This window comes from Populus nigra, chromosome 6 (assembly GCF_951802175.1).
Source record: "Populus nigra chromosome 6, ddPopNigr1.1, whole genome shotgun sequence".
In the NCBI taxonomy this organism is placed as follows: Eukaryota; Viridiplantae; Streptophyta; class Magnoliopsida; order Malpighiales; family Salicaceae; genus Populus; species Populus nigra.
The window spans coordinates 5,037,847-5,062,076 of NC_084857.1; the positions used below are offsets into that span (position 1 = coordinate 5,037,847).

Below are 24,230 nucleotides of genomic sequence, written 5' to 3' on the forward strand. Positions count from 1 at the left end.
ATTGACAACGTTATTAACGAAACTAAATATACAATATAACTTAACAAAACAGTGTGTAAACTTCTCTTTATAAACGACCCGAGTTCATTTAATTTCATTGTTTTTTTTCCCTCAAACTCTGAAGATATGCAATTCGTCTTATCTACAGCTAGTCGGGCAGACCCACACGTTTTCGAAAAATAATATTAAGACCCTTTTGACATTTATGGAGGTTAACGCCGCCCCTCCTCCCGGTCATCCCCCGAATCTGCTCTGCTAACACCCTGCGATTAATTCTTAAAACGTATTACCGTCTCTTTCTTGTATATATAACTCCAGTTTAATAATCATCGAGGCTTCATGATAAAAATAAATAAATTAAAATCGTTGAGGCTCCCGTTGAATCGAAAACGAAAAGAAAGAAACCACAATCCTGTTACTCAAGGTTTTATTTCCTTCTCCCTTGCCAAGTGGACTAACGTTTTCATATAGCTTAAAGAAACCCCAGGAGTACTGTTACCATTGTCCTTCATTTTATCATCACCCGTTATTTGATAAGGTTTTGATTCTAATCATCCTCCCCATTTCTGTTGTCGGAAATTGCAGTTAATTTGACATAAAAAAATAGGCCTTCTATTTATTTGATAGTAAAAGTGAAGTCATGTTCAAAGGAGAAAACGTATTAGCGGTCAAGTTCAAGATTTGAGTAAATCGCTAGGATCATGTGCACAAGTACCTCTCTTGTGACGAAGCTAACATGACTGCTGTACGTGCTGAAAGAAATCTCAGCATATACAGCATTAAATGTAGTCATGGCGTTATCTCGAGGATCTTTGGTGAATGCTCCACGCGCGCATGTTGTCAAGGACTAGTGCTTTAGTTAATAATCGTTAATTACAGAGATTAACTATCAGAAAAGTTGAGTGTACATATGAAATGGACAAAAAATTGTACTCTGTAATGTTTGACTTGATACTATATGTAGACACCATTGATCGATCCATTCATTTATTTAACTAGCTAGTCATGTGCAATGGTGTGTGGGACTGAAGGGTACTAAATCATCCCTTCATTTAACTTGATATTTTCGAAGTGAGAGGAAAAGAGAGGGTTGGAAGGGGGGGGACAAAAGGCATGTAATTAAGTTACGTAGGGGAGGGATGGAGAGAGAGAGAGAGAGGCTACCAGATCACAGATGTTGCCGCTGAAAATGTTGGTTTGTTCTTTCTTTGCATTCTCTTCTTCGTCTCTCTCTTACTGTGTGTCTGTATGCCACTTACTGCTACATGTTAGAGCACGGGGAAGCGTGTAAATGCCAAACTCCAAGAAGGAACAGAAAGAAGAAAGGTTTAGTCAAGTCATCCTCATACGCCTTCTCTCTCTGATTTGTTCTGCATGATTCATAAAGCTTGGTCATGGTGTTGGCACTGTCCAATAAATGCCATGGCATTGAGTGGGGCAAGTGTTGTGTGATGGATGGATGGATGGATGCCATGGGGATTTGGAGGAAAGGTCAGACGGACAACCCGAAATAAATGCTAGGGCTTACAAATTAGTCTCTGACTGCTCTCACTAGCCCAATTTTGTTATCGTTAGGCGTGCCCCTGTCGGGATACCCCCTGCCTTTAAAACCGTCCCTTTCACCTGCTGAAACGCCTCTCCTCGTCAACTATCCATCGACTCCATAGCGTGAGCTTGGCATCGTTGTTATGACTCTTACAGTTTCGGTTTGGAAAAAAAAATAAAATTTAAAATGATTTATAAATTGTAACTTTTTATGATTAAGATTTTATGAACTGTAGTTTATTTCGATTAAAAAAAGCTCATAAAATTATGTATATTTCAAGAACTATAGTTTATTTATAAATTACAGTACTATACTACCACTCTTTTCATCCTAATTAACTCCTCACTCTTCTAGGGTTTTCATTTTCCTTGTCGGTAATGTCTGATAGAGCAACAATCACAAGTTCGACCGATATTCCCCACTGGCTATATGTATATTATTTTAATTCTCCCTTTCTTCTCTCTGTCAATGCTAGCTAGCTACCTACTTGTAATAACGGTTAATTTAGCCGTGCAAGTCTAGCATTTATCGACCGTCTATTCGACACGTTTTCGATCGTTGGAGGTCCTTACAGAGGCTTCTTTGAATCACCTTTTTTGGAGGAGTTGTTCCCTGGGTTTTGAGCAGCCAACCCCGTTACTCAAACATGGTGCCCACACCCAAGATTCAAAAGATTACCATGGCAGGACACAAATATTGATGTCCTGATAATTAACAGGTCATGGTTCGCTACAAATCATCATGCAAATCATGTGAACACATGTAAAATCGAGACAATTCGACTCCAATCACACCCATATGCATGCATCAGCAGTTCTTGTACTGTTGAGTATGAAAGAGAAAGACAGGGAGATAGGCCTGCGCAGGCATTAAAAGGAGGAGTCATCATTGCAAAAGTACGTCATCATTGTCTTGCAAACAGTGCGATTTTATGTTCGTTTCTTTTTTACTACGGTTCACCACACAGTTGATTTGATTGCTAAAAAGGGTTGAAGCAGCATGCATATATGTATGGATGCTGGCCTTCTTTAACCTTGCATTATTTCTCCACTTGAATTCCCAGCTTTTCTGTGCTTGATGCAGTATAATGAAGTAATAAATGGCTCCTTTTTCTCCATTGGCATTTCCCCTGCAACGGCCTTTCATGCTTCTGGCATTCAGCAAAAGAGAGAGGATTTTATCTTGGGGGTCTCTCTTAATAATTTCTCACACCCGCCTCTCGTACACTTTCCTTTTTGTCTTATTCAGTTGTCTTCTGTTTTTGTCCGGGAAATGCCCTTTGCTCAACAGTATCCATAGCAATTCTTAACCAAATCAGCTCAAGCATTTTTAAAATGTCACGCACAGATATAATGGTACAGCTATGCTCTGTGTGTGTGTGTGTGTGTGTGTGTGTGTGTGTAGATGGAGATATTATATATAGGGTAATTAACACTTACACAGTACTGCTTCTTCAATTTCTGCTACATCCCATATATATTTTTTATTTAAATATATGTAGTTTCATTTTTTCTATTTAGGTGTTTACACTTTCAATAATTTATTAGTCTGAGTGTTTTTAGTCTTAAAAACTAGCTAACAATATCTGATTTATATCCTTAAATAGATATAGTTGACCTAGTTACAAAAAAAAAGTAAATAACGTTTTATTAAATTATTTTACTAAGTTAATAGAAAGAAAACATGCGTAGAAAAGAGTAAAATCCAAAAGAAAAACATCAATTATTGGGAAAAGGGATGCCAGCGTGAATGCAAATGTAGTGAAAACTAGATGCGGACCCGTGATATGCTGCATGCTATTTTATATGTGTGTGTGTGTGTGTGTGTGTGTGTGTGTGTGTGTGTGTGTGTGTGTGTGTGTGTGTGTGTGTGTGTGAGAGAGAGAGAGAGAGAGAGAGAGAGAGAGAGAGAGAGAGAGAGAGAGAGAGAGAGAGAGAGAGAGATTTAGTTTATAGACCCGATTGAATTAAATAAATTGATTTATTTTAATTAGATGATAAAAAAAACAATGATAATAAATTTATTAAATTTTTTAAAAAATGATTATGATAATTTGAGATTTTTATTTTTTAAAAAAGATAAACAATGAAACTTAATTCTCAACCCATTAAATACAGTAGGATGAAATTAGGTAAAAAAAGACCTAAAAAAATTAGTTCAAATCAATCCAACTTAGTATGATAAACTTTTAGCATTGATAAGCACAGCTGAGCTAACCCAGGTTATCCCGTCAAATCCACAACACAGGTCGTGAGATCAGGATAATGCAAAAACAAAAAAAAATGATGAAAATCTTGAAACCTGTTAAAAAATAAAATCAATATTAACCCGCATTAATTTTTAAACTCATGATCCTGGTCATTAGACTGAAAACACTTTATTTGGAAAAACGATGATAGTTAATTCCAAAACAATTAAATGTTAAAAGATAAAATTAAAAAAAATAATTATACAAAAGGATTCAAAATAAAAAATAAAATAATAAGGAGCGAAATTCAAATACAAAATAAATTTTATTTTTGATTGAAGGATGAAATTGAAAAGAAAAATCAATTTAATAAAAGATCAGAAAAATAATCAAAAGGATGAGGATCAAATTGAAAATAATAATATATAGAAAATTAAGATAAAATAATGAAATTAAAAATAAATAAAATTTCTACAAAAGAACCAAAAACAAAAACAAAAAATAAAAAAATAAGAATTGAAGTTAAAATACAAAAAACAAAAAGGATCAAGCTGTAATGTTCATGGAAAAAGATAGAAAAAAAAATTCACTAGCAAAAAACTAGGCCACCACAGCTGACACACACCACTTCTCTAGGAAGAAGATGCGGCAGGGTTTTCAAAGGCACAACAAAAAATATGTTTTTTGAATGCTGGCGGACGTTGCATACCGTCTAAAGAGATCAGACGCCTCCCACCTATTAGAGAGTGCACCACACGTGTTTATACCTTTTTTTGTGGTCAAATATAATTTTTCTTCTAAATTGATCTGATAATAATAAAAAATATAAAAAGATAAAATAGTCCCTTAATACCATTTGTAATTTATTTTTGTTAAGGGTGTTTTGATTTCACTATATATGATTAAACTAAAATGTAATTTGGCTTAACTGATAATAACAATACAAAAATAATTTAAAAATTTATCTGACACTAAAATTTTATAAAAACTGACTTATCTATTAACAAATGACAAAATATGATCTTTAATTATAATAATAAAAAAAATAAAAAAAAGGTAACCACCATAATACCTGTCTGAAGAGTTTACATAGCATTGCTAAAAGAAAATGCTATGCATACAAAAAAATTAACCATAATAATTGAGGTGATAAGTGATAGTTGATGAATTGTGAGTTTCGTAGTTATTAATTATATACGACTTACAATATATTCATTATCCATATTTTATATATCAAGTAATTACACACACACACACACACACACGAGATGACATGCTCGTTCGCTGCCGCAGGCTTATAAAACAATTGCACTTGATAGTGTTATAATTGTGAAGCAGTGCTAGATAAGTAATAGAAATTAAAGGTATGATGAAGTAAACATTTCATAACGGAAAAAAAAATTTGTGTTGGTGATCAAAAACTTAGAGACTGAACAAAATGATTTGTAGCAATCTACAGTATTTTGTGAGGAAAGATACAATGTTTTCGCCACATGATTTAGCTTTTCAGTTAATAAAAAGCAAAAAAAATTACAAAGCTAAATTCTCTACCAACTTAATATTAAAAAAAAATTAATAAAGATAATTTTTTAAGGAAAAAAACCCATGAGAAAAAACAGTGCAACAATTGACAATGTTTTGTGAGGAAAACTATAGCGCTTTTCCCGATAAAATAAAACAAAAAATCATTTAAAGAAATATTGTAGCAATCCACAGTGTTTTGTGAGAAAAACTACAACGTTTTTCTCATATGATCTAGCTTTATTGTAATTATAATTATTAACCAAGTCAATATTAAAAAGTAAATCAACAAAGATAATTTTGGAAAAAATCATAAAAAAATCATATGGAAAAACACTGTAACAATTCACAGTGTTTTAAAGAAAAAAATTACAAAGCTAAATTATTAATCAGCTCAATATTAAAAAAAAAATTATTAACAGAGATAATTTTAGAAAAAAAAAACAAAACAAACACAAAAAAAAAGGAAAAAATCATGTTGGAAACACTGTAGCAATTCACAGTGTTTTGTGATGAAAGATATAATGCTTCCCCATATGATTTAGCCTTATTTGTAATAACTTGTAATTGTAATTCACAAACAACTCAATATTAAAAAAATAAAATTGAAAAAGATAATTTGAAAAAAATTATAACAAAAAAAACCATGCGGAGAGACACTGTAGCAATCCACAATGTTTTATGAGCAAAGTTACAATACTTTCCCCACATAATTAAATTTTATTACAAAGTTAAATTCTAACCAACTTAATATAAAAAAAAAATAAAATCGACGAAGATAATTTTGAAAAAAAAATTACAAAAAAAGAAAACACAAAAGAAACTGGAAAAAAACTATGTGAGGAAAAACTGTATCAATCCGTAGTGTTTTGTGAAAAAAAACTTGTATTTACTTGTAATTACTATTCTTAACCAGCTTAATATTTAAAAAACAAAATTGACAAAGATAATTTTAGGGAAAAATATAGCAAAAACAGAAAAAACCATGTGAGAAAAAACACTATAGCAATCAACAATAATTTTCGAGGAAAGTTATAGTGTTTTCCTCACATATTGTAACTGTAATTTTTAACCAGCTCAATATTAAAAAATAAAATAAAAAAAGATAATTTTAGAGAAAATTATAAAAAAAACCATGCGGAGAAAAACTGTAGCAATCAACAATGTTTTAAAGAAAAAAATTACAAAACTAAATTCTCAATCAGCTCCATATTAAAAAAAATCGACAAATATAATTTTAAAAAATAAAGAAATAAAATAGAAAAACTATGTGGAAAAATATCGCAGCAATCCACAGTATTTTAAAGAAACAAATTACAAAGAAAAAATTTTAACCAAGTCAATATTTAAAAAGTAAAATCAACAAAAATAATTTTGAAAAAAAATAAATGAAAAAAAAAGAAAAAATAGTAAAGTTGAAAAAAAAGAAAAAAAAAGAAAAAATAGAAAAGTTGAAAAAATAATAATTTAAAAAAAAAAAATAAAAAAAAAGAAAAAAAACTCTAATCCACATTGAATTGTGTGTGGATAAACAGTAATTCCTCCTATAATTTAGATATTGTTGTAATATATAGTTTTAAATTAAGGTTTCTTCATCAAAGCTAACCTACATAAAATCTTTACAGCTATTTTTTCAAGTCATTATGATCACCTCAAGAACGTACGAGAGGTAACAAGCTTCATATGGGATATTCCGGACTAGCTTAAATTGAGGAGTCATCACTTAAAGCAACCATGTTCAACAGTAATTCATGACAGAAGCATCAAATGGTAGACCAAAGAAAGAAAAAGGGTAAAGAAAAACATGATTAAAATTAGAAATATATAAAATTGCTGCCTGTGCTCACTGTTTAAACAGAAAAAAGTTCAGAGGATGGAAACCAAAAACAGAGCCATGCCTGCCAGCCATGGCACATTGTGAGAGGCAGAACCACCCCGCAAACTAATGATGCTAGCAACTGTGAGACTGGAAGAGTTTAGTACGTCCCTCCATTCTTGGCATGGCAAAAATATATATCTTGCTTTGAAGGGGCAATGTAAAAGTTCGGAATGGGAGAGAGGGTTACACACACATATAAACTGAGACGATGCGCAGCAAAAATTTCTATGACGAGGTGGTATTCATTCCATCGAGATAGAATATCCCATCACTTTCTAGCCTTTTTTTTTTCTAGAGTAAATCCCTTCGATGTGGAGCCCTGCATATACGCCAAAAGAAAAGAAAAACGTTGATCAAGAGAGCTTGATATAGACTTTTTGGTAGCAAATTATTGCGAGTGCTGACATTTTTAAATCGTTCTATGGGATGAATGAATATGTGGTGTCAAATTCGAGTTCCATGAGATGATAGTTAACTGGCTCACGCAATCGTGGGCGTTTGATGAATGAAGGCTGATTCTGGAGTAGGACACAACAAGTCTGAGACTTCTACAGTTCGAACGTACAGTGGACCAAAAACAGTGTACATGAATCAAACATTATTTGACAGCTATAACTCGTCTCTGCATGAGTGTAGAGAGGATCCTTGGTATAGGGCACCTTGGTCAACAGAGGAGGACAGTGTTTGCTCCTGTGAATCGATGTCTAGCTTGTGGTTCAGTAAAAATCCCAGTTGGAATCATGCTCTGATTTCTACTGAAGAATTAAACTGAAATAAATAAATACATTTGAAAGAATTCACTATATCCGAGTAAAAACTCCACATTCCTTTTTTTTTTTTGTTTTTCCTCATATTATTTTAACAATTATATAGGTTATTTTTATACTAAACAAGTTAATTAGATTATGTTAGGCAATTCTAACGTGATTTAATTTTAATCTAGATTAGATAAAAATTCAAATAAAAAGATTTTAAGATTGAATATCACGATAAATTTAATAAAAATAATATATAATTCTCTAGGATTTGGATTTTTTTTATATTCAAAATAATTTTTGATCCAAAACATAGCATAGCATGACATGTAAACTAGTATAAAACATATCATTTTCCAGGAAGTTATCTTGTAATTCATTAATATTTTCCAACCCTAGTTTCATGAATTCTATTTCAAAAATGCGCGACCCTAATTTAGTAATTATTATTATTTCTACTACTTATCCACCACAAATTCTGATAAAACGGAAGAAAAAAGCAAAACCATGGTAGTAGAAGGCAAATGAACATTTTAATTACCTGCGGAAGAGAAACCCTAAGAGGGGTCAATGGTGCGGCGGTCGTCCCCAGCAGCGGCTCTAGGTTGCTGGAAATGACTAAGTTGTCCAATACTGGCAGAGACATTCATTGCAAGAAGGCTTGCATCATAGTTATTCCCAGCATCGAAGCTTCTCATAAGCTGTTGCTGATCCTTTGGAAAAAACTGATGGTGGTAGTGGTGATCCCTACTTCCACCTCCTGCTCCAATCAAATTGATCCCAAGGTTTTGCGGATGGTGGTGGTGATGGGTTGTTGCCGTGGCTGTCGCTGCAGCTGCTGCGGCCGCAATTAGTGATCCAGCATGGCCAGTGACGCCCAAGTTCTGATATTTGGAGAGTTCTGATTTTGCACAGCTAAGATCTATCTGCAGTTGGCGAAGTTGGTGCTGAAGAAGTGAAATGACTCCAACGCAGCCATAAACTGGGTCACGGAGGCGCATGTCAGCCTCATAGGCCAAAGAATTGACAGCATCTTCACGCTGAGAAGGGTGCAATTCGTTGAGAAGTTTTGTGACATTGCTTGCCCCAAAAACTTTATGGACATTAGAGAATTTTTGTGGCTGGTCAGGTGGGAAGTAGGGAGCAAAGACACATTCAGGTTGACATTTACGGCGCAGAAACTTACAGGCAGCACACGGAGAATTCGACGACGAAGCCATCTTCCACCTTCTCCTCTGAAATGCAACCAAAACATGGAAAAAAAAAAACTCATCAAAATATCAAAAGCCATTAGGACGTACTTAAATAAATTGACAAATAAATGAAGAATAAAGAGGTGTGATTTTCTGTGTGTTCAACAAGTTATATCAAAATACCATAACGTACGTACGGCTTGAGGGAGCAATAATCAGTAAACCCCAACTTGAGAAATTTGAGGACTTTTGTTCTTAATTTGACATAAAAGCAATCATTCAGGGAAAAGTATGTAATAAGCCTGGTATCTAGCTAGCTATGTGAAGCACAAAAAACTACCCAATTAAGGTTGACAAAGAAGAAGAAGAAGAAGAAATTAATGATTAATTGTTAGATGATGGAATACACATTAATAAAATCTTAAAGATACAAGTAGCGGTGCGGCTGCGAATCCTAATTTTAGGGTTTGGGGTGTACTTATTTAGACGATGGGATCTAAAAAATGTAAAGAAAGAATTTAACTAAGGAAAGAAAAAAGGGTTTGGGGTGTACTTATTTAGACGATGGGATCTAAAAAATGTAAAGAAAGAATTTAACTAAGGAAAGAAAAAAAACGGAAGAAGAACACAAGAAATGGTAAGTTGACAGCTTCAAACAAATACGTTGGAACAAAGTTTCTGCATATAGGACTCTTGAAAATGGAAAGATTACCCTTTTCAGGATCTGTGCCCTGTAATTACTGGTTTACTCTTCTGATTGAGGAATCAAAACAATCCTACTGCTTTTGGCTGGAGATTCAAAGATTTAGCTCAAAAAGGCCAGTATGTAATACAATAGCTTATATATATGGTCAAAATATGTCTATCAGCATAAATTAAGCAACTGATGGAATCCTCTAGTTTAGAAAATTACGGCTACCAAATAATATACTCTATGTCTCCTATCTCTCTGTATCTATTTATGAATGTTTATGTCTATAAAAAACCCTATGTAGTTGCATCAGCAAAGGGAACTGCACAGAAAGAAAAGAAAGGTGATGTTTAAGGGGAGCTGGTTGTAGGGTTTAAGGAGGCCGAAGGGGGCTGATGGGGAAGGAAAAAAAAGGAAGAAAGAGCTAGGGGAGGTTGATTTTAGTAGTTGAGTTTTGTGGATTGGATCTCGTGTGGTAAAGGTTTGGGGTCTCACTGTTTTCGATGGAAAGATTTGGGGATCGAGTAGATCTCGCTTGAATTTCATACAAATGCTAGCTATCATATTCTAGGATTTCTAGCTTCTGATTGCTTGCTTCTTCATTTTCTCTAAATACTTTTTAAGGTTGAGAGAGGTGTGGAAAGATCTTGGGATGATCAACCCATAATACTATATATATATTGTAAGACAATATCTTATATAAAAAGCAGCTATCTAGCTAGGTAGATGAAATGAAACATATATATATTGGATGAAAAGGAAAGATCATAAAGATATAAATGGGAAGAATTAGCTTGAAAAAAAAAAAAACTCTGACTCCGTCTGTGGGAGATCTTGGGATGAAGAATTTCCTTAATTCTATTCTCTTTGTCTAGGGAGTTCAATTCATATATAGAATATATCATGCTCGGATTTTTTTAAAAAGATATAGAAAACGATGCATATGATAGTACTAGTACTGCTTATGGGTGCGTGACCTCGATTTCATCAGTCAAACTTTTCGTTCTTTCTTTAACCCTTTACAAGTACCATAATTGATGGATGAAGAGGATGATCTTTCCCTATCAAAGAAAGGAGAAGAGAAAAAGGGGAAGAGAAACGATCCTTCAAAGCAAAGCTTTACACACAGATTTTGAGTATTTTCCTCCTCCTCCTCCTCCTCCTCATTATTTTTTTCGAATGAGAATTACCTTGCTAGTTGAAAGTCGAAAAAATGAAAGAAGAATGCCTCCTCTCCTTATTACGCCTGTAGTGAAAATGATGTTCTAATGCAACAAGACAGAGATGATAATAAAGGGCTCATGCACATTTTTCTTCTCTTCTGGGATATTTATCTCTTCTCAATTTCTTAGCCGGAAACAAGTGACAGATAATATGCATATAAAGATATATGATGACGATGAGCACGTAGGCACCGCTAAGGTACGGGGGGGAGAAGTGGAAGAAAAGGAGAGAGCGTGTGCGTGTGAGTCTTACACTTAGGTAGAGAGTAGAGAGAGAGAGTGGTGTGTGGGAGGTGATATCAACGAGGGAGAAGGGGAAGGTGCCCCCAGAAGCAGAGGCTAAGGAGACGGAGAGAAAGCAAAAACAGGCTATGAGTGAGTGAATTAGAGAGAGAGATAGAAATGTAGAGAGAGAGAGGAGGCGAGTGAGTGAGTGATTGAGAGTGAGAGGAGGGGGGAGTGTTTGTCTGTTTTCGTTATTATTACTATTCCCACTCTCCCTTCCAGCCCTACTCAGACTCCTTTCAGAGATTTGGAGCATGTTGTGTTGTTTTGACATGACCTTTGATCTCTCTGCAGTGCACACTCCTAGTATCTAGTATCTAGTACTATTATTATTATTATTATTATTATTTTTATTAGAAGAGTTTTTTTAATATGATATATATCTTAATTAAAATTTTAAAATCTTAAAATTAATAATTAGATAAATATCTAGTTATCCTAAAATTTATAATATTTAAAATAATATTTTTTAAAAATTAAATTTAATAATTAATTAGTTGAACCACTCCCTCATGCTCACAGTATATTAAGAGAGTTTTTATTCGATAGTTAAAATAATTCGGAGGCTGTTTAAAATAAATAGGAATAAAAAAAAATTTAATATTAATTTTTTTTATTTTTAATAATTCATTAATTTTATATATTTTAAAAGTAAACCATATAAAGTAATTAATAGGATATATATATTAGTTAACAACTACCATAAAATTTTCCTCACAATCTCTTATTTTACGGGAATAATTTTATAGTTTTTAAACTTTAATGAATGATTTCCTATTAATTATTTAATGAGAATCATTTAGAAAAAAAAGAAAGATAAACACTTGTGGAAGAAGAAAATAAAATGCATCACTCATTAAAATTAATAGAAACATCTTTACCTAATATTTTTGTCTCCAATTGATATTTATTAATTTCTATAAAATTAATTTAATTAAATGAATAATAGAAGGCAACTATTTAAGCATCGTAAAATTTGTCACGCAGTTTCATATTGCGAAGAAAAGTTAATAAGAGATATCTTTAATGATTGTGGAACAAAAAAAAAGAAGAAAAAAACCAGAATATCAAATAATCAGTACATGACGTGTACGTGCCTGGCCCCTTTGCCTCCCGATCCTGCCGTGGTCCCCAACCACGAAACGGAGAACAAGAGAGAAATTCAAACCAAGCGTCGACCACTGACCTGCCCTCAGGGTGGTTGGATGCTGTGCAGACCGTGCACAATATTTACTATTTTATGTACAAGTTGACAGGCGGACCATGATTTAATCCAGAGGAAACTTACTCGAAAATTTACATAAAATTTATATTTTACCTTATGAAATCTAATGCTCTTCTCATAATTGTCAATTAATTAAAAATATTTTATCTCTGAAAAACATTGGGGGAATACTGCATTCAAGAGCGTTGCCTGAGTACACAGGATCGAAGCTAGTAGTATTTGACATTGAAAGTAAGTATTAATATAATAAGATACATTATTAAAAATTTTATTTATTTAAAATAAAAGATATTATATTATTCTATATTTAAATACTAAATAATATAAAATTTTAAAATATTTTGCAGGGCCCTTGCCTCCCTTCTGGTTCCGCCCCTTGTGTATATAATTTGTTTTCAAGAAAGATCGGCGAGAAATTGTATTTGCACATGAAATAATTTGTAAAAAAATAAATTAGTATAAGTAAATTTGGCTGAATAACACTATGCTAGAAAGATTATTCACATGTATAATAATTATCAATCTGTTAATTCTTATACACGCACTAGTGAGCCCGTTTTAAAATATATCTCTAATTAAGCCTTAAAATCAAACAATTGAATCTCCCGTACGCGTGTTTAATTATAAAGCCTAAACCCATTTTAAAGCCTGAAGAAAAGGAAAATTACTTGAAAACCCCCGATAAAAAACCGAAAAGTTACTTTCTTTTTTCTTCTTGGTTTAATCCCGAGCTAGGGACATCTTTGTCATAAGAAATAACAAAAAAGGACCACTGGAGAATATGTGAACATACAAGAATTCAATCCTCCAGTGCTTGTTGGGGATTAAGAGGGACAATATAAGGACAAAGTGATCAGTTTATCTCAATTATAATAAAATTCATTATTATTATCAAAGTTTTTTTTAATAATTAAACCGAAATTCCTTAACAAATGGATCATAGATACGCTTGCAGGAGGAGACCTGGTACTCTTACCAAGCACGTACGAGATCCTGTGCACATCACGGTGCAAAGCTACAACAGCATGTTAAAAATAGCACGCCCGTTGATCAAGGTAGAATTTGGGCCAAAATGATATTTGCTTAAAATTTATTTTTTTTGTTTTAAAATCAATTTTTTATTTTTTTTATCATTTTGATATTCTGTTGCTATCCACAAATTCCTGTTCAGAAGATAAGTAATCTTCCCCATTTTTTGAATTAAATTGTATATAAAAACAACGGAAACATTAAATACAACACTATTTTTGTTTTTTTTTTTTATCTGCGTTTGCATGATCCACCAGTATAGTGTTTCTGAAGTAGATCGGTATCTGGGTCAGTGGCTACGTTCCTAATTAATTTCACCTAGGAACCTGGCCCTACGCGGCTCTCCTCTTATGGTCAACGGCCACCATTTTATTACACAAACTGTGCGTAGACATGTAAGGGTCCGTGGCAAGGATTTACTATCAGGGGAGAATTCGGGTCGAAATTTACAAGATAATATCGTTATTAACGAAACTTATCATTTCCCTTTCAACTTTCGTTCATCTTTAACGGTCAGATCATTACTTGTATGAACAGGCTGCTCAAGACCTCATCATTGAGAAGATCTGCACAAGAGAGGCCTGCAAACATCTCCATGCCTTCTTCGTGCCATTAATTGGATTTTTTTTTTGTGCACACAAGAATAAAGTGAAGAGGAAAGAAAACAAGGGGGGAAAGGATTGGTATTTGTTATGGATTCGCTACTGCACATCGATATTGATCAGTATAGGAACACAAGGAAGGAAGTTTATATTGAAGGGATGATTTACAAAAGCAATTAGGCCTTCCTGCCCTTTTGCCGTTCCAAGAACTAACAAGTGATTTCAGGGCAGCAATCCGGATTACAGAATGAATTTCGCAACTGATATCAAAATTTCAAGGATATATTTGCCGCAACAAAAATAAAATTATGTTTCATGGACTTGTAGAAAAACAAAAAAACAAAAGTTTTGGCTCCGAAAACTTATTTTTTTGTTAAGAAAAAAAGCTTTGTAAAGTATATCATTACTTAATAAATTCTCCTTAAATCCCAGAATTCTTTAAGTCTTGCATGTCTTCTTAGCTTTTACATATACATATGCAAATAACAAACGTTTGATTCTAGTCGAGCTCATTCTGGCCAGAGCTTCTGCCAGAGGTAATGCCAAGGTGACGAGAATTGATCCGATCTTTTGCTATCACCTGCAAACCAACAAAGTATTACATTAATATACGGAGTATGAATTTTCTTGACAAAGAGCTAGATCCTACCATGTGCTATATGACCATACCATATGCTTGAAAGCCATGTCCATTTGACTCTTAGTCGTCATCATCATCCTGCCAAAACCATGACTAGGACTTGCATTAGCACTACTATTAGCAGATTTAGTAGCACTTTGTTGCTTTGGCTTGGCTTCTCTTTCTTCAACTCCCAATTTTCTAGCATTCATTACCTTGTCTACCATTCTGCTTCCGAAAATTTGAGCTCCGTTATTTCCCGTTACAGCTTTCCCTTTTGAAGTGGTCAAGTTTTCTTCATTGCTCTCTTTTCGACCCCTTGTCACACTTGGTGAGCAGGATTGCCTTCGTGGCCTTGGAGCGGGGTCTTGTTTTTGACGAACTGACGCTGTTGGATTGGCTGCAACAGGTCTGCCCCTAGTAGCAGAAGTTGCACGATCTGTCCTAAGATTAGGAGGCGTGTCATTGGAAAATCCTGGAATTTGAGCTGCAATTGTTGACCTGACAGAAGGCGACACACCTCTATTTTCAGGCTTTGTTTTTATATCCTTGGAAAGGTTCAAGGACAGTAAATTTGTTTGACTTGATTTTTGGTTAGTGGGTTTGGCTGAGTTTACAATCACACTTGTTTTTCTATTCGAATCTGTTGTCAATTGGGCCATTTTCTGGTTCAGAATTTGTGCTGCTACCTTGCTGTTCTTATTTTCAGTTGATGTTGAGATTCTTTGTTTTTGACCTGGGGTTACTGATCTTTGAGGGATCTTATTAGGTTTTGAATTTGGAGTCCTTAGTGTTACAGTACTTCCCTTCAATGCGTCTGTATTGTCTGCAAACTGCTTAGAAGAACACATTTAATCACTTGAAGGCCATCACTATAATGATTCTGAACTCGTCACAACAGAAGTACAGCTTGTTTTAAATCATTTATCGCCTTGATTACTAATGCTTAATTAGAAATGAAACATTAGTTTTTACAAATGGTTTTAGACTAGGAAAAAAAAATCAGTTCAAACCATTTTCATATTGTCATAATGACATTAAATTCCTTTTCAAGAAGAAAACTAGTTCTCAATTTGTCTTAGATATAGGCATAATAGTTATCTTCTTTTGATTTACTAATTCAAGAGCAACATACCCTCGAGAGAGGTTGAATTATCGGTATCTCCCGCTGGAAAATATTTCCCGGGGCGTTCGCTTCCATTTCTAGGGAAGGAAACAGAGGAGTTGCTGGCGGCGTTTTCAACCTTCATGCATAAAGACAGGGCAACATGCAAATTAATAAATACTAAATTGGTTTGATTACACAGACAATTGCTAATGCCACATACATGGAGTTTAAAATGATAAGGAAACTCGACAAGAAATACTGATTACCAGTCATAATCATTTTTATCGTTTTCGCCAAACAATTCGTATCCAGAACCTTTCCTGCCAGATGCAATTCTATAGAGTGCATGATTCCCTGCATTTCTAAGACTAAGTTAAGAGATTCAAGTGCTAAGAGCATGTACTAAATCCTCATTCTTAAGACCTCATTTCTGTTAAGACTACGCACAGTCGAACTTACCAGCAATATTAGGCTCAAACTCATCAGAAACAGGCTGAAGGAGACAGGCAAGCCGGTCTTTTTCCCGTCTATGCAATTCCTTGAACAGAAGAAGATCCTCATCTCTGTCCTTCCTTCCATTGATGAATGGCATGCCTGGGACTTTCCTGCTGCTACCTTTCATAATTTTGTGCGTTCACTTTGAAACCAGCTTGCTATTCCTGAAGGTAATGAAACGGCTTGCAAGGAAAGAGATGCCGGGTTCACTACTTACGATGTGGCAACGTATATTCCAATATAAGAAGGTGAATGTAGGGACTGCCAAGTGGAGACATGGCCGGCAATGTCTTCTTGGGTCCATGCCAGTCCAACACAAGGCCACCAAATTCCCGAGCAGCGGGGTATCAATTATTAACAAGTGTAGACAGAAGGACAGATTCTTTCAGCCTATACATTTGGCATCTTTGTGTAATTTCACTCTACGTTTGAGGGAATGTTAGGAGGGCAACGGGAAACATCCGGCCGCCCAATTTGAGTTGATACATGTTTTTTTTTTTTTTTTTCCCGTTTGAGACATTCAAGTCTAGAAATCTATAGGACCATGTCGTGACCTAACCCAAAAGACACAAGGGCAAAATGAAATGATAACATAAACATGTGAAATCCCTGTTCCAACCCCAGTTGCTTCTTATTCCATTGGTCATAGAAAGTCAAACTACATTAAGGTTATTTTTGGGCCAATGATCACAAAGGAACATTTTTTGTTATTGTCCTACTGCATTAAAAAATATTTAAATGGAAACGAGAATTGAATATAATACAGCCATACATGACTGCTTACAGGTGCACTGTTTTTATTCATGGGGTGTTCTTGTTTCTTCAAAATTTAGGGAACCAAGCAAGGAAATTATTGAAATACCGTATACAGGGGATAAAAAAAACTATTTCAAGTTCTTTTATAACCCTAACTTACAGAGAAAATTTTGTTTTGATATATTATGGACTTTATGAGTGCTAAACAGATTCTAAATAAGAAGAAAAAAAACAAAAATTGGAATATTATCTTCTGGAATTTTTTCTGGCATAACTTCTACTCGGCTGAATGCTGATAACAATGAAATCATCCATTATAGAACCAACAAGCCGATTAAGTATTAGTCAAAATTATGTCTATTTCTATTACAAAACTGTCTGACATGTTCAAATTATCTTTTCTTGAACTTAAACTTGTTACACATCCTGCGTAAAATTACTTGGACAATAGTGTTTAATTTAGATTAGTGCTAGGAGTAGTTGTTTAAACTGTTTGATGTCCATAACAATAACCTATGGATATCCATCAATTGATCATCCTTTCATGCTTTTCAAAGTTCTTTTGCAATTCCAGGAGGTATCCTATGTACCATCTGTATTTCGAACCCAGTTCAATCACCCTGCACCATGAGGCGACGCTTTGGCTATAATTCTGATGCCGGTGAGCTGAGTTTTAGAGAAGAACTCTGTTCTTTAGTTGGTTTGCATTTACCATAAAGGACCTGGATTGCTCCTCCTATGCATGAGGTTGAGGGCTAACATGTTGTTTTAGAGAAGAACTCCATTGCTTGTCAATGAATTGCTTTCCAAGCAGCCTTTCCTTGAAGCTTCTTTTTTATTCACCTGGCCCTTCCCTCCGCTCATCAACTTAACCAAGTGCGAACAGTGAGTCATCTGGTAAAAAGATATCTCGCCTTCGAATGTCTTTCTGATAAACATGTATTTTTTGCTGTGATTGGTGCAAGTGGAAAAGCATGGAATGTGATCAACACCGCGCCATGCATTTTCATGTTTTCTCTGGTCTAGATCGCCATTCATCATGCTGTGATCCTTGGATTGGAAAGCTATTTCAATTCCACCAAAAACTGTAGCTAATTGCATCAAATGCTACTGTTGGAGGTATGTAAAAACCTAATACCTAATAGAAAGGCATGTAAGTCCAATTTACATGGAGTCCATAGTGCAAACCATAATTTTTGGGCATGGAACTTTGGTCTAACAAGAATTCTTTCAAATTATACATATGAATATAAAAAAATTATTATTTCCTGTAAAAAAACGTGTGATCACCCGTCTTTTATAAACTAGATCTTAATGATTTATGATTGGTTACTCTATGTGGCTAAGTAGGCGAGCAGGCCTAGCCCATATTTTATTGGGCCCAATATAAACCCGTTTCTGGTAAAGAGGCTTGCTTCATAAAATGGGCTCAGATAAAAAAAACCTATACACAACTCAATACTCTTGGTTTATTGGGCCGCAAACCATCATAAGCTCTCGTACTCGATAAAAAAATTGAAACCTCGACAGCCTTCTTCTCCCTCCTCCCCCTTCTCCTTACAGGGACAAAACTTGGTTGCAGAGGCAGTGATAGCAGCTGCCCGGTAAAGGGCAAGCAGGAACGCTTTGTCCTCATCAGATCGTGCATTGAGGAAGCTATGCTCCTCTTCCTCTTGCATCACCGCCTCTGTTATCAGAAACCGTAACTTTTTTGCTTAGAGCAAGATACATTTCCCCTTTTGTATCATGATATTTAATAAAATATTCGAAAACAGCCCAACACAGAGCCATTCCTTTCCTTTACAATAATTTTTCATTCTATTCTACAACAGCAGCACCATCACCTACAATAACAGCAGCAGCTATATATAACATCAGCCGCAGCAGCAGAAGCTGCTATTAATCATTTAGAGGAGGCATAACAACCAAAACTGAGCGATGCATATTCTGCAATAGAGCTTGCATTGGAATCAGTAGTCAAAATTCTTACTGTTTCAAGTAGCCCCAATTACTTCCTCCCATAGCAAAATAAGTCCCAGCGTGAAACCATGGGTTCTGGTATTTAATTCTGGCCCTCTCTCTTCTATCTAGTTCAAGAACCATAGTAGACTATTATAGTTCCATTAAGCTCATTCTACCAGTTATATGTATCATTTTACCCTCCTTGTTAATGGGTTTCTCTTCAAAGTTACAATTTCTTGTTGCTTCATGTTTGTGTCAGCAAAAATGTTTTGTTACATGGGTATTTGTTGCGAAAGTTTTCTTTCGGAGACAATGAAAGCTATTAGAGCGTCTCCAGGAGACGTGAAAAGTTAAAAATAAAAAATATATATATTATTTTACTACTTTTTTAAAAAATATTATTTTTATATATCTTATAAAAATACTTAAATACTATTTATTACAATACTTTTTTTATATTTTTTTAAAACTTATATTTTTTTCTATAAAATTATTTTGGCTGTGTCTTGGTTTTCTTATGAATTCAGCGAGTTCATCATAGTTTTACATTTTTTAATTGATTTTTTTTAATTTTATTTTTTAATATTAAATTTACAGTTATTTATAAACTTATTAAATTAATTAAGTTATATTAAATTATTAAAATAATTATATGACAATTATATTAAAATATAATTCTTAATAGTATCTGAGATGAGATGCTCATGGAGTTGTAAATTCTGTTGAGTGTGTTCAGGAAAAAGCTAGCCATTTGCCATTTCTAAGACAACAACATGGTATGTTTACGAAAATTACAACTGGAAAACTTAATATATTTATATATATAACTCTTTCCTTTGGTTTTTTTCTCCGAAAACAGTGAGCTGCTTCTCCTTCTCGTTTGCTGCAAATTCTCTTCAAAACTTATCTCACAAATGGTCATATAATTATTTAACTCTGAGTAAGTTTTTATAGCCTCCATCTATTTGATTTATAGTATTTTCTTTACTTATGTTTATTGAAGAGTTAGGGTTAGGATTTATATGATATGTGAATGATTTTGTTGAAATAATTCGTATATATGTAATATTATGTGCACATCGATATGAATTGATATGGGACTTTGCTTCATTAGTGTGTTCGATGAATTTTGGGTAAGAACTCAATTAGCTTTAGTATTAGAAAGAAAATAGATAAATATATAAGAATTATATAGAAAGATTTATGTTGAAATTCTGGAAAATCTATTAAGGTTGAAAATGGTAAAATCACAGTTTGGTCCCTGGATTTTTGAAAATTATGATTTTGTTCTTAAATTGTGAGAATTACACTTTAGTCCCTGCTTGTAAATAACAGTTGATGATGTATTATCAAATTTTATTGTTATACTTTGAATTGGAATTTGATTCTATTATGTATTGAAATGTGTTTGGTTATTCTGGAAGCCCCACATACTGCTTCTTTGTAAGAAATTGGTTGAAGACTGTGGTTGCATACTTGTTGAATAGCTATGAGTAATTTATATAAATTATATCTTTAAGAATAATGTTTATGATATATGTGTGTGCATATGAATTGTGATATATGCATTTTGGTATCATTTGATGGGGATATTGATGTGTGCACACAGAGCGTGCAAATGATGTATTTGATTTGTGCATGCGGAGTGTGCAGATAATGTATTTGGTGTGACCAACCATCACACAACTTCAAAATGTTGTACCAATTATGTGAATTGGTGTACTTTAGGAATAGTGTGATAGGTTATGCATTAGTATGAAAATACATTGAATAAACCATTATATCTGTGTTTGAACATACCATTCTTAGATACATTTATATTGATTAGTTACTTAGTTGTGAAAACTCATTCCTTTGTGCAATTATCATTATTTCAGGCATATAAACTTTAAAGCAAGAAAAAGTTGGATGTCTGTTTAAAGTTATATGTTGATTTGTTGTGTGAGCTTGCTTTTGTATATCTTGGAGACTTTGTTTGTATTTCATATTTCAATTGTATAAAGATATGATGTAAACTTTGTAATTTCTATAGATTGAGTGTATGTTTTGAAATGGTTGTACAGAGGAATGGATGGTTTATATTAATGTGATTATGTTGTTTAGTTATTTAAATCTTTTCTGTTTAGAAGATGTTCTAGTTTGACAGGTTGAGGCTTAACATGGTCAAAGTAGTAGTTATATGCTCACAATCATGTGCCGGTCACCTACTGATTTTGGGGCGTGACACGTGACAAGATAATACAAGAGAAATTCTGAAATGTTTTCTGTATTTTTCACTAAGAGAGTTACAATATATATATATACATCAAGAAGTATCAAATCCCTGAATTCTAGGATTGAATAAACATAATCAGATCCTGTAAAATACTAGGCCTAGACAATAATTGAAATCTTTAGAGAGAATCAAGGGATATACAGCTATGACAGAAATTAAACAAGGAAAGAAGAATATAGTGACAGCTATGAAAGAAATAGAATAGGAAAAGGAGAATATACTGACAGCTACAAAAGACAGCTATTAAAAGAAAAGGAGAATATATTGACATCCCCTCTCAAATTGATGCGGGTAAGTCGAACAACATCAATTTGCTATTGAGAAACTTATGTCGTTGGCGTGTCAAGGCTTTTGTAAAGGCATCAGCTATTTGAAGATCAGTATTGAGATGAGGAAGAGTGATAACACCCCTAGTAAAGGCCTCCCGAATATAATGACAGTCCACCTCTATGTGCTTGGTGCGTTCATGGTAGACTGGATTTGCAGCGATTTGAATAGCACTAGTATTATCACCATGAAGTGGAGTAGGAGCAGTTTGGGGAAACCCAAGTTCAGAAATAAGACCACGTAACCACACAATTTCAGAACAAGCTGCAGACATGGCGCGATACTCAGCCTCGGTAGAAGATTTAGAGACACAATCCTGCTTCTTACACTTCCAAGAGATCAAGGCATCTCCAAGAAAAATGCACCAGCCTGTGAGAGACTTCCTAGTATCCGGGCAGCCAGCCCAATCCGCATCACTATAGGAAGTCAAGGTAAGAGTAGAATGTTTAGGAAAAAACAACCCACGAGTAGGGGAACCAATTAAGTATCTAATAAGACGACGAACTGCAGCAAGATGAAGATGTCGAGGTGCCTGCATAAATTTGCTAACTATATGGACAGCATAGGAGATATCAGGCCTGGTAATTGTTAGGTAGATAAGACTACCAACAAGTTGCCTATATAAAAAAGGATCAGGCAAAAGCTCGCCTTCATCTTTTCGGTATTTCACATTCACCTCCATTGGTGTATCAACAGCAGTAGCATCCTTTAAACCAGCTAGCTCAATGAGATCCTGAATATATTTATGTTGATTTAAGAACAAACCATGATCTCTAGAGTGAACTTCCAGCCCCAAAAAATATGTGAGATGTCCAAGATCTTTCATTTGAAATGTACTATGCAACATATGTTGAAGCTTGGTGATCAAACCAATGTCATTACCAGTGAGGATAATATCATCGACATAGACTAAGAGAAATACCATACCAGTGGTGGTCTTGTAAAAGAAAAGTGATGAATCATATTGACTTTGTGTGAAGGAGAAGGTGAGAAGAGTGTTGCGAAACTTCTCAAACCAGGCTCTAGGTGCCTGTTTCAACCCATACAAAGAGCGTCTTAGTTTGCAAACATCATTAGAAGCCTTTGTGGACATACCAGGTGGAAGTTGCATATAAATCTCTTCCTTAAGATCCCCATGCAAGAAGGCATTTGTGACATCCATCTGATATAAAGGCCAAGCTTTAGAGGCTGCAATAGCAAGAAGTGTTCTCACCGTAGTCATCTTAGCAACGGGTGCAAATGTTTCTTCATAGTCGAAGCCATATTGTTGTTTATTGCCAAGAGCAACCAATCTAGCTTTGTATCTATCCAAAGATCCATCAGACTTGAGTTTCACAGTATAAACCCACTTGCTACCAATGGGCTTGACATGTGGAGGACAAGAGATAATATCCCAAGTATGATTGGCCTTAAGTGCGTGAAGTTCTGCCTCCATTGCTTGTTTCCAGCACTCATGTTTGCTAGCCTGTTTATAACAAGTGGGAATGGAAATAGAAGACAAAGTAGTAGACATAGCCACAGGAGTGGAAAAACCATACCTGTCAGGAGGTTTGTGAGGTCTAGAGCTTCTACGAAGAGGAAGGGGATCATAGGAAATGGGCAGAACAGGATCAGATGTTGCAGGAAGATGTGAAGGAACCTCAGTGAGACCTAGAGAAGGAGCAGAAGCAGGAGTGCGTCTATGATAAACATAACCAGGTTTAAACCTTTGTACTGGTGCTGGCGACTCAGGAAAAGATGGTAAAACAGATAGAGAAGGAAGTACTGAAGACTGTTGGGTGCAAAAGAAAGGCTGATTTTCAAAAAATATGACATTCCTAGAGACACGAGTTCGACGTGCATGTGGATCATAACAAAGAAATCCTTTTTGGGTGACAGCATAGCCTAAGAAAGCACACTTGACAGATTGGGCAGTAAGTTTATTTCTCTCATGTGCAGGAAGGTGAACAAAACAAACACATCCAAAAATATGAAGATTGGAATAATTTGGTGCATGTCCAAACAAACGAACGTAGGGAGAATCATTGTTTAAGTGGGGAGATGGTAAGCGATTAATCAAATAAACAGCAGTACACAAAGCTTCACACCAAAAATGAGAAGGAACACATGACTCAAGGAGAAGAGTTCGAACAATATCAAGAAGATGACGATTCTTTCTTTCAGCCACACCATTTTGTTGTGGGGTGAAAGGACAAGAACGTTGTGATATGATCCCATGACTTTGAAGAAAAAATTGAAATTCATTTGACATATATTCACCACCTGAATCAGATTGCAGAATTTTGATTTTGGCAGAAAATTGTGTCTCAACTAAGGCAAGAAAGACTTTAAACACAGAGAAGACCTCACTTTTAGATCGAAGAAAATATACCCAAGTAAAACGAGTGAAATCATCTATAAATGTAACAAAGTATCTGTAATGTTCATGAGAAATGACAGGTGCAATACCCCATACATCAGTATGCACGATCTCAAAAGGTTTGGTGGTGCGGGTTTTATGCAATGGAAAAGGAAGTGTTTTGCTTTTACCAAGTTTGCAAGATGCACAATC

The 24,230-nt window shown here is 34.5% G+C and overlaps 2 protein-coding genes and 1 long non-coding RNA gene across 4 annotated transcripts; 1 reads left to right on the top strand and 2 right to left on the bottom strand.

The window, feature by feature from the left end:
• Positions 1-7,060: 7,060 nt before the first annotated feature.
• LOC133695650 (protein ASYMMETRIC LEAVES 2-like) lies at positions 7,061-11,429 on the bottom strand. Of its 2 annotated transcripts, none has more exons than XM_062117562.1 (3): positions 10,964-11,429; positions 8,431-9,124; positions 7,061-7,453 (listed from the first exon to the last, which is right to left on the bottom strand). In XM_062117562.1, the coding sequence occupies exon 2, from the start codon at positions 9,107-9,109 to the stop codon at positions 8,447-8,449; it is 663 nt and encodes a 220-aa protein (XP_061973546.1). In that variant the 5' UTR covers positions 9,110-9,124; positions 10,964-11,429; the 3' UTR covers positions 7,061-7,453; positions 8,431-8,446. The 2 variants fall into 2 exon arrangements, with proteins under 2 accessions (XP_061973546.1, XP_061973547.1); XM_062117563.1 differs by lacking the exon at positions 10,964-11,429 and adding an exon at positions 9,795-10,572.
• A 3,207-nt stretch (positions 11,430-14,636) lies between these two features.
• On the bottom strand, positions 14,637-16,486 carry LOC133696584 (uncharacterized). Its single transcript, XM_062118803.1, has 5 exons — positions 16,324-16,486; positions 16,131-16,218; positions 15,892-16,000; positions 14,807-15,589; positions 14,637-14,717 (listed from the first exon to the last, which is right to left on the bottom strand). Exons 1-5 carry the CDS (start codon positions 16,484-16,486, stop codon positions 14,637-14,639), a joined length of 1,224 nt encoding a protein of 407 aa, XP_061974787.1.
• Positions 16,487-18,650: 2,164 nt separating this feature from the next.
• Positions 18,651-21,310, top strand: LOC133695808 (uncharacterized). Its single transcript, XR_009842550.1, has 3 exons — positions 18,651-19,173; positions 19,814-19,853; positions 19,937-21,310. It is a non-coding gene; the product is annotated as an uncharacterized LOC133695808 (long non-coding RNA).
• The last annotated feature ends 2,920 nt before the right edge of the window (positions 21,311-24,230 follow it).